The sequence below is a fragment of the Phoca vitulina genome, unplaced genomic scaffold (genome assembly GCF_004348235.1).
Source record: "Phoca vitulina isolate PV1807 unplaced genomic scaffold, GSC_HSeal_1.0 scaffold28, whole genome shotgun sequence".
NCBI lineage: Eukaryota > Metazoa > Chordata > Mammalia > Carnivora > Phocidae > Phoca > Phoca vitulina.
The window spans coordinates 9,730,077-9,746,663 of NW_022589731.1; the positions used below are offsets into that span (position 1 = coordinate 9,730,077).

Sequence of the window (16,587 nt, forward strand, 5' to 3'; positions counted from 1 at the left end):
ATCAAATAACGTTATGCTTATTAAATGTGTGCCAAGCCTCCCGGTCTTGAGTGCCCCACATCTTAGCACACCCTGTGTTCCTTCTCTCCTGCTCCCCACTGACAAAACACTCTACCCAAATGTCACCTCCTTTCTGAAGCCTTCACGATGCTGAGACATTTACTCCCATTTGCGGGGCTTCTGTCTTACCATGTAGACGGACGTCTCTCAGAGCGCTTGCCTCCCTCAGAAGACATCATTTGCGGTATGTCGTCATGCCTTGCACTATGTTTGGCCTGAAGTCGATGTCTAACGTGTGTGTATCGAGCAAAAGAATCTTAACTGTTTTTGTCATCAGTAGATCAAAGGAGTTAATGTGGTTTTGAAAATAACTAAATGCTGTCCAGGAGACAACATCAATGTTTGAACAGGACGTATGGGTTCTTATGCCCACAGGGTAATAGAGCTGAAGGGAACCTTCGGGACCATCTGATCATTTTAAAGTATTGAAAAACTGATGCCCAGAAATGATGTCCCCCAAAGATATTCACCAAGGAAGAAATGGGAGGCCCAGAAGCAGAATGCGGGTCTTAAGACTCTGTCAAGCCCCCACTTTATAAATAAGTCGGCCTCAGCTTTCAGAAACTCCTAGATGAGGCCCCTTCTGCAAATCACTAGCAGTGAGCAGGAAATGGCTGTCTGGGCCACAGGCGTGGCTTCACCTTGTTCTGGGCCAGAATGGTGATGTCATCATAATTGATTTGCCACCATATGTCTTTATTCTGCTCTTGCAATTTTCCACTCTGCATCCTTAAAATCAGACCTATGATCACAGCTCCCAGGACAGTAATCAGGAGGGTCGTTGTGAGGATCACAGCAGTCACACCTGGAGGGCAGAGACATGTCATTGCTACAGCCTGCTGAAGAACCGAAGTGAGCACATCCGGGTCCTGGCTGGTCCTGCCAAGCAGATGCCTCAAAGGCAGGGGCCCAAGCTAGGGTATACGGGGTCCACTCAGACTTGTCTCTTCCAAGGATTCTTTTCTGACCCCCCCTCCGGTTCCCATGGCAACTACACTCACCTCCCCCTTTGTATAGAAACGTCCATTTGTAGAGAATGGTGGTGACTGAACATTTCCTACGTGCTCTCCTTAGAGTTGTTCTCAGTTATGATCCATCCAACTCCAGGGCTGGGCTCCTAACCACCAGGCAACACTCCCTTGTTCAGACTCTCTCTAACTCCTTAGAAATGAAGCCCCTGAGACTCACATCCCAGGAGCCAGGTTTCCCTGGACCTGAGGTTCTCTGCAGGGGAGGCAGGCGATGTTGGAGATTTCGGGGGTGACTGCAACTAGAGGGTGCTGATGGCTTGTAGTTGGTGGGGGCCCGGGACGCTGCTAAGCATCCCACAGTGCACAGGACACATCCCCACACAAAAAGCATCCTGCCCGACACGTCAGGAGCACCACTGCTGCTGAGACCCCCTCCCGTGGAGAATCCCTACCTGCCGCCTTCTCCGAGCACCCTCCCTGACCCGTAGAAGCAGGTGCGGGGTCACAGAGCTCATTGTAAAATCCACAGCTGGGTCTGTCTTCAGGAAGGGAGCCATGGGGCCAACAAATCATGGAGAAATTCCTCATGGGTCTTTGAAAAAAAAAAGACAATTGAAAGTCAGGGCTCACTTGATTTATTCTACTCTACTATTAACTGAAACATTTGGTGAGCCATCCGATTTCCGCACCTCACCTAGACTCTCCAAATTCACCTGCAGATGATCTAATTCATGGAAGGGCAATATCTTTCTGTTGGGTAAAAGAGCTGACTTAAACTTTTGATTTAAACCCTGTCACTTTTTTATTTTTTTTTTTTTTTTTAAAGATTTTATTTATTTTTTTGACAGAGAGAGACATAGCGAGAGCAGGAACACAAGCAGGGGGAGTGGGAGAGGGAGAAGCAGGCTTCCGCAGAGCAGGGAGCCCGATGCGGGACTCGATCCCAGGACCCTGGGACCATGACCTGAGCCGAAGGCAGACGCTTAACGACTGAGCCACCCAGGCGCCCTAAACCCTGTCACTTTTGATTTAAAAACAATCTGCCGACTCTCCGGGGCTGCTGGGATTTGCTCCCATGTTGGATAGAGACAAATCTTGTTACAGAGCACCTTGCCCTTTCATAGACCAAAGCATCTCCCCCCACGTGGAGAATGCCTCTTCCTACAACACTGAGGATCTATTTTGCCATCGTTATTGCATTTCCTGGGCCAACTTACTTTGGCACTTTAAAATTCCATGAGAGTAGGGAGGAAAAAAGTGTCAAATCAAATCTGGATTAGCAGTGGTGGTGACAGTGGGGACAAGTAGAAATTCAATTAAGGTTTAGGTTTCCTTTCAGTTTTCTCATTGATTTAGAGCTGAAAGAAAAAAAACGGATTTTTCTAGGGATTCCTGGGCTCGGGAACCCAGAACAACAGCCAGGTCCTGGCGTCCACCAAGCTCTGGATTTGGGAATCAGGCTGCCTGGGTGAGTGGATTCAGCTGGCTGGGGATTCAACCCTGCAAGGGGGCGCTGTGTCCCATCACCCCTAGGCCAGGGCTTCTCCCTGAGATCATAGGCCACTGAGACCTGCCTGGCTGTGGTGTCAGAGGAGGCCCAGGTCCCGGTGGAGGTGCACTTGGGGCGGTGGGGGGTGCTGTGTTCTAAACTGGAATCTGAAGTGGCTGAGCCACGACCACCATCAAGGGCAAATTTATTTTAAAGGCCCGAAATTGATCTTCATGTGAGTTCAGAGAGCTACAGACAACCTGTGTGGTGGGTTCCAGGAGCTGAATCCCAAACTGGCCTCCCAGCAGGACCCTCCCCCCCCCTCCCCTCCCAGGTCCCAGCAGGACCCTCCCCGCCCACCACCCTCCCCTCCCAGGTCCCTTCCTGTAGCACCATTTACATGTGGAGAAATGTCCTGCCCAGGACCTGATTACTTTCTGATAGCTGTCATATTGAAGAAAAGGAAGAAAGAGGGTCCTGTTTCTGGATTTCTGTAGGGCATGGACTGAGTAATTCATGTGCCTTTCTTCCTGGGAGTCTACAAACACGGGGCTGGTGATTCCCGGGAAGAGAGAAGACGCCCACGATGAGGAGGAGGGAGAGGTGCGTGTGGCTCGAAATGCCAGCCCACCAGCTCCCACCAGCAGAACCCCCGCCTCACAGCCACCAGGAACCTCACAGCCGTGAGGTTTTTGCCATTTCAGGGAATCTGAGAAAGGGTTAAGGAGGAGTGTGAGAAAAAGAAGATGGTTCAGAGGTAGTCCTCTCATGGCCCAAAGGCCACTGTGGGCAGGGAGATGTACGTCGTTAGGCCTACGCTGGGGAGCCCATCCAACATTAAAAAAAAAGAAGTTAAGCAGTTTTTAACTAATTTCACATAAAACCCAAGATTTATGCATCTCTACAATAATCAGATGTGACAAAATGAGGCAGATGACATGCCAGGCCCCAGGCACGAGTTTGCAAACTTTGTTCTTAGTGAGTCCCTTCCCTCCTGGTTTTGGCATTGACATGGTGCCCGTCCTGGCCCAGGTGTGTTCATTGTCCTTGCTTAGGATTCGCTCAACCACGCACAAAGGACACACCTGCGACTAAGGACACATGGTCCGACATAGGACTTATTGTTGATTTGTTCCTGTTGGGGACAGGACACAAAATGACCATTTATTAAGCACCTGCTCTGTGCCCAGCACTGCAAGTCCTAGTGATTTCACACATCTAGTCCCAGTGGACCCTGCAAGGGAGGCACCATCATCCACTCCTTAACAAGCAGAGGGGGGAGGCAGACTCCCCTGAGTTTTCAGAGCCAGGAAGAGAGGCAGGCCTACTGGGCCCCAAGGTCCGTATTCTTCCCAGCAGCCATGCTGCCTTACTATGCATATGCGTGCTGACATCCTGAACGTGGGGCTTGAGCACAGCTCCCTGCTAAGGTCTGCACAGAGGGGCTGGAGCAAATGCGATGACCAACATTGCTGCTTTCAGTGGGAATTGTGTTCATTGTGCCAAGAGGGGATGGGATCTCCATTTCCTAATTCGACCTCCTTGGCCAAGGTCATCTTTTCAATTGGTGTAAAGACCTTCAGCACCAACTAGTTCTGTGGCTGTGGTCCTGGCCACTGTGTGGCAGAGATGAATACAAGAAGCTGAGACTTGTATCCTAACTCTGTTAAGGGCCAGTCCTCCAGCACAGAAGAGAACAGAAGCCAGTTTGGAAGGAGTGAGGGGCCTCCAGCCTTGAGTCCTGGAAAGCCCAGGCACCCCAGAACCCCAAGGGGACATGCCTTGGGCTCTCTTAAAGGGCCTTGCTGGCCCTCACACCCTCCGCTAATTCTAGCATTAGGAATTTTTAAAGGGCAGGAAAGAGGAAATAAATTGATCTGGCAGAGGGGATAAAACAAGAGCAGGAAGACACACTCCTCCCCCCCACCTCCCTTTTTTTTTTTAAGCAAATGCTTCAGGGTCATCAAGAAAAGGAGGGAGGGAAGCTGGTTAATATTTCCACTTGGAAAAGGAGTTGATGGAGTACACGTGAACTGAGTCTGTGAAAACCCCAAGGAGCAGGCCTTGGTTATCCTCTTTAAGTCTCAGGACAAAGTTTAGGCTCTAATTTATTAAGTGAGCGATAAGCCAAAGAAAACACAAATAGCTAGCATTTAATGAGCACTACACCTCAGTGTTAACCCAACAGTAAGAACCTGAGCCCCTAGAGAGAGGCAGGCCTTAGTATGATTTCTGGCTCCACCATCTAATGACCTTGTCCCCTCGGGCAAGTACATAACTCTTCTGCCCTGGGTTTACTTACCTGTATAATATAATCCAGATAGTAATAGGACTGCCTCATGGGTTGTGGGGGCATTAAACGAGCCAGCCCACAGAAGCTCTCGGTACCCAGCTTGGTATAAGGTAAGCCCTCGACTGGTTCTGGCTGTGATTACTATCTGTGGCAGGAGGAAGGATCTCTGTCTTAGAAATGAGAAAACTGAAGTAGAGAAAGGTGGTGGCAGCAGGTCAGCACGCAGCGTGGCTCCTCGAGGAAAGCCAGAGAGGGCGGACCCATCGTTAGAGGCTGATAGTCAAGAATCAGGCCCAGTACCCCCATCAGGGAGGGCGCAGGATGGGAAAGATCCTGGCAGTGACCTCACGAGGCAGGTCTCACAGGGCGGGCTCACCTTCAGCGAGGGAGACAAAGGCGGGGTGGGAGGGGACTCTCTCTCCAGCCTCTTCACCCCCTCACACATGCCTGGTCTTCATCATCCCCCAGGGGGGAGGAGGGCCCCCACCTCCCCGGGGCCTGTGCTGTCAAACCTGGATATCACAGACTACACTTTGCCTCTTTGGGCCTCAGTTTCCCAATTAGATCACGTGATCTAGGAGCAACTCTTTACGCCCTGGGTGGGAGGGAGGATGGTTTAATTGAAAGAGGGCAGATTTCGGAGCCAAGTTGGCCCAGCTGCTGTATTGGCTGTGAGACATGGGGTGAGTTCCATAACCTCTCTGAACCTGAGTCTCACCTCACTTATTTACACAATGAGGAGAAAGCCACTGTCATGGTGAGTATGATAGTTAAATGAGGTACAATAGGCATACTACCATTCCTCACTCCCAAAGCACATAGTAGGTCTTCACTACATGTTCTATTCATTTAGTCAACAAAAATACAAGTGCCTACTAAGGGCTAGGCACTGTTCTCCCCGTAGAACCTGGTACAGAGCTAACACTTAGTAGACGACTCCGCAGATATTTATCAGTTCATCATCTTACTTGTTAGGATCCACAATGGGCCACCTTGTTCCTAATAGAACACTTGTCATCAGTGATCCATCATCACATTCCAGGTCAGATCAGCCCCACCCTGGGAGTAGCTCCAGCTCTGGCAATGGTGTCTCTATAAAAAATTCTCCGTGGGAGGGACACCTGGGTGGCTCAGTCTGTTAAGCATCTGCCTTCAGCTCAGGTCATGATCCCAGGGTCCTGGGATCCAGTCCCACATCGGGCTCCTTGCTCAGCAGGGAGCCTGCTTCTCCCTCTCCCACTCCCCCTGCTTGTGTTCCCTCTCTGTCAAATAAATAAATAAATAAATAAATAAATAAATAAATAAATAAATAAAATCTTTAAAAAAAAATTCTCTGTGGGAATCAGACACTTTGCCCCATCACCCCACACAGTCAGGGATCACCACTGGCTGCTGATCTCTCTCCTGACTGTCTTCTCCCTGTGCTCACCATCTGCTTGCCTTGACCTGTCCTAGCTCCACATCTCTAATCCCCCCTGGTCCTGGCATCCTGCCAGGAAAGGGAATTAATGTGGCCTGAGTTCACTGGGATCTCTTCTGTCACTTCCATGCACTGGTTTATTAGGTACTCAAAACCACAGCCCAGAGACAGATGTTCTCAGGAGTCTCATTTTTCAGGTAAAGGGACAGATGTGTAGGGAGGTTAAGAAATTCCTCCTCAAGGCCCACAGTTAGTAAATAAAAGAACTGGGATGGGAGCCCAGGTCTCTAACTCCAAAGGCCACTGATATTTCACCCAGCAACCTCTGTCCTCCTCTGTGTTGGTGGGGTGCAGATTTCACAAGACGGCATCAGACTACTATTTATTGTGGGCTTTGGAAGATGAGAAAGTGTTGTGTGTGTGTGTGTGTGTATGTGTGTGTGTGTGTGTGTGTGTGTGTGTGTGTTAGGGGTGTGGGGCAAGCAGACGGGAAATAAGAGGGAGACTATCAGAGCCAAACACAAATATCCTCCAAGAAGGGGGCAGGGGTCTGTGCAGGAAGGCCCCCCGCCAGACCTGCTCCTCCGTGGAAATGGTGCTGAAGAAGGGCAGGCCTCCTCAGCCTTTGGTAGACTTGCTTCCAGAAGCCTGCATCTCCAGGGCCTTCTCCATAGGAGTCCAGGGCTATGAGAAACACTGACTCGTAGACGGTGGGGAAGTGTGTCACCTTCTGATTTGTCAATACCTCCTTCCAAAAGCTGTCCTAAAACACAAAGAAATAAATGTCACCATTCGTAGGACATACCCCTGTTCAACAGAACTGCTTAAAGACAATGTCAAATTTTAATCTCTTCCTCGTAATCCTCAGAAACACAATGACTCTGGAAGGCCTGCCACGTGAGGTCCACATTTTCAAGCCAGCACGAAGCAGTGGGATGGAAGCCAAATAAGACTAATAAAGAATAAAAGCTTACCTGGGGTGTCAAGCAGCTAAGATGCAGAAAGCTTACCTTCTACCAATGGGTGGCAAAAAGCTTGAAAAATTGAGGACTGTTGATTCTCAATTTTCTGCTTGTGGCTTCAGTGGTTTGTTAGGATCGTTATTATCTATATTATTACTATTATGAAATTAATGCCCACTTACCGTATGTATCTATACATGAAGTACAGCAGGCCTCTCCTGATTTCCCTACGGCTCCCTCCTGTCTGTTCCGAGACGTATCCAACCGTTCCAGGCCTGTACAGAGGACTGTGTATGTGCATGTGTATGCATTTTACATAAATAATATCACACTAACACTATACTGCTGTTCTGCACCTTGATATTTTTCCCCATATAGGAAGCCTATATTGGGGATATTTTATAGAATGAATTTATGCTATTCCTTTTTTTAAAGCAGCGTGAATTCAATTGCACGGATGTTGTATGGTATATTTTTAATTCTATAAGCTTTCTGCCACTGCAAGCCAGTTGGAACGTGATCGTCAAGGCTTGGGGAGAAAGTGACGAGGGGGTTGAAGGCTTCCCTGCCAGTACTAAGACCTGTCCCAGTCTCTCCTCATCTGCCTGCAGCAGGCAGAGGAGATAGAAGCGAAGAGAAAAGGTGGCCAGCAATAACAAAGGGAGGCAGGAGGACGTTCTGGGAAGTCTGGCATATGTTCAGAATTCCGGCTGGCTGCCCAGAGAAATCTGAGACACTTTGGGCAATCCAAAATACTTCTTGATAAAAAGATAAAAGAACTCCAGAATATTATTATACGTTTTTCTTTACTCCCTTTTGCTCTGTTTCAGCTCATGATTATATAAAACAAGCTCACTTTATGGGGCACCCGGGTGGCTCCGTCCAGTAAGGGTCCAGCTCTTGGTTTCGGCTCAGGTCATGATCTCATGGGTCGTGGGATAGAGCCCTGCCTTAGGCTCTCTGCTCAGTAGGGAATCTGCTTGAAGATTCTCTCCTGCTGCCCCTCCCCTCACTTGTGCTCTCTCTCTCAAATAAATAAATAAATCTTTAAAAAAATAAAATAAAACAAAACCAAGTTCACTTTAGAAAGATAAATCTGCTATAAAAATTATACAGCGTGTCCATAGCTAAGTGTATGCGGCATTTTTCAGAAGCCTGCGAGTGGGATGTGCTGGTTAAATGGACAGACCCTGAGGCCAGCCTACTTGGGTTTGAATACTGGCTCTCCCTCCTCCTAGTCCCATGGCCTCGGGCAAGTTATTTCTGCCCTCAGCGACTCAGTTTCCTCATCGATAAAATGAGGGCAATAAAAAGTACCTCCCCGTGGGGTGGTGTGAGCTGAAATGGGTTTCAGTATATCAAGTGCTCACGATGGGGCCTGGTACCAGTCAGCACTCCATAAGGCAGAGTTATTGGGGTGAAGGGCTCAGTCCCAGTGTCCAAAAGACCCAGTGTGGAGGACTAGCTATGCCACTGGGGAGCTCAGAGCTCTTGGGTAAGGTACCTTAGTTATCTGAGCCTCCGGTCGGTTCTTTGTCTGAAATGCTAATAACGTCTACCTTCCAAGGTTGTTGGAAACGAGTTACACGATGGTGTAAATCGAGGCTGGAATATCTGCCTCACGGGGCTCTCAGAATACTGAGTGCAACAGGACAAGTGATATGTGTACGTGTAGGAACTTAGAGGAGGTATGTGGTACGTTCTAGCCATCCCGATCATTACCACATGAACCAAACCACCTAAGAATTGCCTTATGGGACCAGTATATTGGTCTTTCCAGGCCTTTGCTGGGGCTCCAACAGGACCTCTCACTCACAATGCAGAAGAACTCTGTGAGCTCCATTTCAGTGTCCCGATCATAAAATGAGGACCTAAGGGTATCTGGCTCATAAGGTAGTAGTGAGTATTCGGGGAGCTAATGCATCTGGTACATAGCAAGTGTTCCCTACTTGTTAATTCTTTTTTTTTTTTTTTAAGATTTTATTTATTTATTTGAGAGAGAGAGAGAGAGAGAGTGAGCAACAGAGAATGCGAGTGGGGGAGGGGCAGAGGGAGAAGGAGAGAGAGAATCTCAAGTGGACTCCCTGCTGAGCACAGAGCCCAATGTGGGGCTCGATCCCACGACCCTGAGATCATGACCTGAGCCAAAACCAAGAGTCGGACACTCAACTGATGGGGCCACCCAGGCGCCCTGACTTGTTACTTCTTACTGAGGGGGTCACCGAGGGCTTATCAGCACCCACCTCCAACCACTGCACAATAATGAAGACAAATTCTCCTGTGCTGAGTCCCAGGTTCTCTGCAGTCAGCAGAATAATTTTTGCATCCCCCGAGCTGCAGATTAGGATGATAACTAAGAAGAGAAAACAAAGTCAGTCACGGGCACGTGCTCACGTGCACACACACACGCACACACTTTTTAAAAAAGTGTGGCCTGAAGCGACCCCAGATGAGCAAATGAGACCTGAACTTTCTCTCTCCTTGAGCAAGCTTGAGGAAACAGGAATGCCTAAACCGTCCCCAGTGTGGACACTTCCTGAACCGCGTCCACAGTCCACAGGCTGGCGGCTTTCGCCCTGCAGCCCAAAAATCCTCACGGCGGGTCTCTCCTGAAGTACAAGCCAACAAAATTGGTGGCCACTTCTGTGCTCTAGTTTCTTCATTTAATGCACTCAGAGCAACGGATCTGGCTTGTGACTCATCAGCCACATAGCAGTTAGGAGGAGTTCGAAGATGACCCAGAATCGGGAGCATTCAGACCTTCTGAGTTTGCATGGGGGGCGAGGAGGAGGAACAGGCCATCCCGCTTTTCTTCCCTCCAAACACATCAGCATGCATTTTGAGGACACCCAACTGAAGCAGTGACTTATTTTTTAAATGCAGTAAATGAGAGTCTGCTTGTTTGGGTCCCAATTGTGTGTTGCAAAGGATAGAGCAGTTGGCACGAGAGAAGACCCGTGCCCTCAGGGAGCTGACAGTCACACAGCATACAAGTGAAGAGTTAAAGAGAGCATGTAAGGTTCTGGTTTGTGAGCGGGAAAGGAGGCTCTGATATTCATGTGTGTGGGGGGGGTGGGGGTTACTGCTCCATATCAGACAGTCAGAAAAGGCCCCTCAGACAAGGTGGGCTCTGGGCTGAATCTGGAAGGATAAGAGGAAGCTACCCACAGAAAGAGTGCTGGGTGGGGTGGGGTGGGTGGGGTGGCAGGTGGCACTCCAGGCCAAGGGATCAGCAAGTCCCCAAGTCCCAAGCCATGAAGGCCATAAAGGGCTTAACTTATTTGAAGAACAGAAAAGAGTCAGTTACTAAATCATGCTAGAAAGGAGAGCCTCTTAAGTACCACAATAAGAATAATTGCTATCTTATGCTGACCAGTTACTATGTTCAGCACTCAACAGGCACGACTTTAGTTAATCCTCACCATTCTATGAGGTAGATAGGAAGATTGTCTCTGTTTTACAGGGAAGGTATCTGAGGCACAGAGAGGTTAATGGACTTGCTCAAGAGCACGCTGCTAGAAAGTGTCAGAGGCTGGTTTCAAACCCACGGCTGTTTATCTCCAGTGCCCATGCTCTAAACAATAACCCAAATGAAGGACCCAGCCCACCTGGAAGATGCTTCCAGAACCTACTCTGTGCATCATAACACTATAGCATCAGAGATTTCACTTTAGATTAAAAAAAAAATGACTTTGTTGTTGGTGATGCTTTTATGTATCATTAATTTTGCACCCTGTTTCTTTCTGCTTACATCCATAGAAAAATGAAGAGTTCTTTGTTTTTTTTCGAACAATCTGCTTTTCTTACTTGGCTCTCTAAACATAAGCCACAGAAGACTCTTTCCTACTTACTTCTGGTAGCCAATGACATGCTTCTAAGGTTCTCTTGAAGGAAGGCTGGGTCATTGTTGGTGTATTTCACACTGACAGTGATAGTGAAATGGGTTTTGAGTCCATTCTCTACAACCTTCCACAGTTCATCCACTCCATCCCAGGAGGAAGTCCCAGAGTGACCTCCAAACACCCCAGTGTGTTTCCAGCCTAGGTACTGGAGACTTCTCTGGAGCACATCACCAATTTTGTGCCTGGGTGACACGAGTGTCACATGGGTGTCATGTAAGAAGTTGTCCTCCAGTTTTGCAGTTTGTCCAGTGAAGTCAAACACAGGGATATTCCACTCTGAGGCCAGCAAGCCAATAATCTTGAAAGGAACCAAAGGGATGTCTTTCCATAATTTAGTTTACACTACACTCAAACCCTATCATAAGGTATCTATGTAAACTTAGAATTTGGTAAGTCTATGGGTCATACTGAACCCTCTCTTTTGGAATATTGATGATAATGTTTTGGATCCATCTTGAGGATGCAAAACCTCAAAGGACAAGAATAACCACAGCAAGAATTTATTGACTGATTTCTTCCTTATTCACTTCTCAATACTTTTCATTAGGAGCTTACTATTTACAACCAACTTTGGAGAACTTGCTCTTAAAGGAGCTTATGATCACTTATTACAGGAGCTAAGACATATAAAAATAGTTTCAGAGTTGAATATACCCTTCAATATTTATAGGCTATAAACCTACAGGAATTAAGAAAAGTAAAAAATTACTTCTGATTGGGGAATTAGGGATACGAGGGGTGAGGGTGGAGGAGTGAAGAAAGACTCCATGGCATTTGAACTTGACTTTGAAGAATGAGTAGGCTCTGGACAGCTAGAAACGTGTCAGAAGAAAAATTCCAGAAGAGACCAAGATCCAAGTTCAAGTGTGAACTTCATCTAATAGCAGCCACTAATGACAGTTATGCAGTATTTTTGAGAGTGAGGGCTATGATGCTCTTTCCTACTCCTGCCTTGCATCCACACCTCTCAGAGGACAAGATACCAAGGACTTCCACAAAGCTAATCCCATTAACTAAACAGATACAAGTCATTTGATTGTCTTCTTTGCTTGCCCCAGTTTATTGCAATCTGTCATACTTCACTCTTTCCCATTTACTCTCAACATCACTGAATAATTTATCACACACACCAAAGGGAAACCTACACAAATGATGTTTTTCTGCTTGAAACAAAACATTCATTTTCTACTTAATTTTCCTGAGCTCTGTGGCTGACAACATTCGAGTAAATAGTACGAGTCTACACACAACAGCACCATGTCCAAACAACCGAAAAGTTTGTTAGTGAACATCTATCTACAAGTTAGTGAGTGAACTAACAATTATTGATTTGAAAGGCTTTCTTTCAAGAGAATATTACCTGTTCTAATTACATGGTCTAATTACATCTCAAAGAAATGGAGTGGTTATATAGTTATTATTTATACATAGTTATTATTTATAATAATGTCATCCTTGCCAAGAGATTATTCAAGTCTGTCCCATCACCTTTAAAACCATCCCTTCCGATGAAAACCAGCCAAAGTTTTTAGAAGGCTATACTCTACCTCTGCTGCTTCTGGACATCCTGGTCCAAACAGGGCAGAAATCTGTTGTCTCTGGACCTGATTGGTGAGAATAGCAAGAGACTCCTTGATGCTGCAAGTTGAGTTGTTATAAGTGAATTCCCAGCTGAAGCTTCTGAGGTCCACTGTCTCTGAGTTGATCTTGTCCATGGCAATCTGGAGACCTGCACCCAGCCTTTGCACACTGAATGGATGGGAGATGTTCCAGGGAACCTGGAAGCCCACAGCGAGGTTAGCAGCCTCAAGCCAAGTCACCAGCATACTAGTGAAGAGTGTCAGAATTAATGTTTGGCTGGGCAGCATGACTTTCAATCCCCAAACAGAGCCCAGACCTGAGTGAGGCCTCAGCACCTACCCTGGGAGCCATGAATGGGCATCTAACACCTGTATCACGGCAGAACTCAGAGGCTCAGCCTCCTGACCACTCATGCCAGGAGCTAAAATGATAGTGCAGTTCCCTGAGGACCACAGCTTGCTTTCTGTTCAGTGCCATTAATTAACCAAAACCTTCCCTTTTCAGAGTCTGTCCTAACACATCTAGAAGCTGCAGTCTTGAAGAAAGAGGCTGAGGCAGGGAGTCAGCAAGACCCTGGTAATGGATCCAGTGACACCACTGACAAACTTCATGGTCCTGGGAAGGTCACATAACCCCCCTCCATCCTCCTAACCCCCAATCCCTCCTCACTAGTAAGGGAAAAATCAAGAGAACCACTTAAGTGTAAGCAGATGGCCTGGGCTGAATTCTAACTCCACCACAAATTGTGTGACCTGGCACATGTTACTTCCCCTCTCTATGCCTTCATTTCCTGATCCCTAAAATGGGGGTAAAACTGTAAAGGGATCTTCACCCAAGTGACATGGTGAAGATTAAAAGCGATCCAGTGTCTGGCACAATGCCCAGGCAAAGAACCATTTCATCCACGTTAGATGGTGGTGGTGGTGATGATGATGACAGTGATGGTTGATGATGTTGATATCATCATAATGATGATGATTATCACCTGCTGAATCCATCTTACAGGAAATTCTCCTAGATTAAGTGAGCTGATGGCTGTGAGGGGATTTACTGACAGCGGGTATGGTCTGTACTCCTCACCCAGGCTTAGGGCCCCAGGGAGAGGTTACTGATGGATAAACACTCACTCTCCCTCTACACAGCTCAGGGCAAAGCCAGAGACAATTCTTTGTTGATTAATTACATGTCAAGTATTACATACGTAATATTTTACATACGAACTACTACTTTACATGAAGTATTACAGGGATGGCAGGCCCCTTGGAAAGCCATTGCTATCCCCAGGTAAGATGACCCAGCCACCAGCTGAGCAAAGGCTCTTCAGTATAAAGGGTTCAGTTTCCCCCTACCATGGGCTTTCTTCTGGGTTCCACTGGCAGGGAAGTAGCTGGCCTCCCCTACTCACCTCAGAATTATGTATTTCCCCACAGTAAACTTGCTATGGCTCTCAAAGCTTGACCTAAGGACCACCTACATCAGTCTCTGCTGATGGTCAGATGGATAGATTCAAGGGCCCCACTGCAGGGTCTTGGGTTTACCCGGGGGATCTGTGTTTAACAGGCCCTCGTGTATCCTTATATATGCTAAGGTTTGAGAACCTTTGAGACAGTCTGAAGTGAGAAGAGGGAAAGAACAGCCAATGACTATCCATCCTCTAGTTATGTTCCTTCAGTAGCAAGCCCCACCCCCCCCCCCCGATGGGATTCCTGAGCCTTAGGTCTCCCCTACCTCAGAGGGCTATTTCCAAACCTGTGGATTAGAGGGGTTGGCTTTTCTCCAAACCAAACTCATCATAACTGGTTCTTCACCGAGCTACAGACTCTCTCTCTCCTCTGCTAGGACAGCTCAGTGTCAAACTGGCAAATCATCTGAGTCTAGACTCCCGTGCTCTAACCATAGTTAGAGTTCCATGGACCTTTTTGACTCAGATGGTTACCAGATGTATGTGGCCTTGGGTAAGTCAGTTTCACCTGTGCCCTGATTTCCTCAATTTCAAAATAACGTGACAAACCCCCTCTCAGAAGGATGTTGTAAAGGTATTGTGAGATTATATAATTCCTTAGCATGCTGCTTCCCATTTAGTGGGAACTCAATAAAGGTGCATCCTTGATGGGTATATCATTGCACTGGTTATAATGTCAAAGCGAGGATTCTAGAAACAATGTCTTATTACATGCTCTGCATCCCCCTCCCCCTCCCATTTACAAACTTCTTAAAACTTATACTCCCACTCTAGATAATTTTAGATTTTTTACATTTATAGGTTGTCTTTCTCTGAGAGCCTTTGAGGCCAAGGTGACTGCGTGTGTCCCTCCTTGGGTCCTCAGATCCAGCACAGTGTTGGGCCTTTAAACATGCAAGTTCATATTAGTCATAATCAGTATGAGTACTTTTTGTATTCTTATTTTTTTTAAAGATTTTATTTACTTATTTGAGAGAGAGAGAGAGCAATGAGCGGGGTTTGGGGCAAAGGGAGGAGAGGTAGAAACAAGGATGAGCTGAGCATGGAGCCCAACACAGGACTCGATCCCAGGACCCTGAGACCATGACCTGAGCCGAAGGAAGCCGCTTAACCAACCGAACCACCCAGGCGCCCCAGTACTTTTTGCATCCGTAAGTACTTACACGTGGTTATGGTCAAAACCAGAAGAAGATACCAGTGAGATTCAGTGTTAGTGAGAGTTTAATAAACAGACATACACTGCTGATAGGAAGTTTTTCAATATGCATCCAAGTCTTAGAACATATGCATTTTTGACTCAGAAATTCCAATTTGGGGGATTTGACCTAAATAAATAAGATCATATGATAAAATTTAACCACAGTCAAAAATTAGACACAAACCGTATACCTGAAATGAATATAACACTGTGTGGTAACTATACTGCAGTTAAAATAAAAATCTTAATTGAAAAAAATTAAACACAAACTTTATGTCCAACAATAGGGGGCTGGATAAATAAGCTGGCATGATTCCATATGATTAAGGACTATGCAGTCATTCAAAATGATATTTTAAATGTACATTTATTGACTTGGAAAGATAGTCACAATGTTTTAAGTGAGGAAGCACACTATAAAAACAACAATAACTGGGGCCCCTGGGTGGCGCAGTCAGCTGAGCATCCAACTCTATCTTGGCTCAGGTCATGATCTCATGGTCGTGAGATCGAGCCCCACGTTGGGCTCTGCACTCAGCACGGAGTCTGCTTAAGACTCTCTCTCCTTCTGCCCCTCCCCCCGCTCTCTCTGTCTCTGTCTCTCTCTCTAAGAAATAAATCTTTTTTAAAAAAAGACATGTACGGTATTCCATTTTTATTTTCTTAAAAAGGCACACAGGCTGCGTAGCAAAGATTATATACACCAAACCACTAAAAGTTGCTCTCTCTGGATGATGGAAATTATATGGGTGGTTTCTTCTTCTCTTTACTTAATTTTCATGTTTTGTCTTAATGTCTGCAATGAAGAAGAAAAGCAAACGTTTTAATTAATAATAAACCCACAGACTTGCATTCGTGGAGTAAAAGCATGGGCTTTAGCTCATGCTGCCCGAACTCTCAGGTCAGGTCAGGAGAACCTCACAGTGGTCTGAGTCCTCACACCTCTTAGGCCCTTGGCTTACCTCTGTGGGCTCTAATTATTCTCTGCTGAGCTCAGTCCCTTCCATTTCTCCATAGCCCTCAGAGGGGGAGAGCAACAGAGATGCAGTGGTCCAGGTGATGGCAATCATCATCCGGAAAAGAGTTACCATAGTTACAGCCCCCTCCTCCCCTTTGTGTGAAGTACTTGATTGGCTGGAGTGGAAAGGCCTGAGGTTAAAAGCAGCTGAGGAGGCTCGGTAGGGACTGTGGTGGCTGGGAGGGGGCACAGTGTTCTCCACTTTGCTTTTCCAGCCCTCCTCCCTTCTAG

The 16,587-nt window shown here is 46.9% G+C and overlaps 1 protein-coding gene across 1 annotated transcript in view; it reads right to left on the reverse strand.

Moving 5' to 3' along the window:
- Positions 1–12,965, reverse strand: part of LOC116643919 (guanylate cyclase 2G-like) — a 42,583-nt gene extending 29,618 nt beyond the window's left edge. Inside the window, 9 exon segments of the mRNA XM_032423004.1 lie at positions 702–865; positions 1,726–1,781; positions 2,947–3,154; positions 4,448–4,497; positions 6,778–6,842; positions 6,844–6,996; positions 9,439–9,548; positions 11,047–11,395; positions 12,645–12,965. Coding sequence (XP_032278895.1) covers positions 702–865; positions 1,726–1,781; positions 2,947–3,154; positions 4,448–4,497; positions 6,778–6,842; positions 6,844–6,996; positions 9,439–9,548; positions 11,047–11,395; positions 12,645–12,965 — 1,476 coding nt within the window.
- Positions 12,966–16,587: the final 3,622 nt, after the last annotated feature.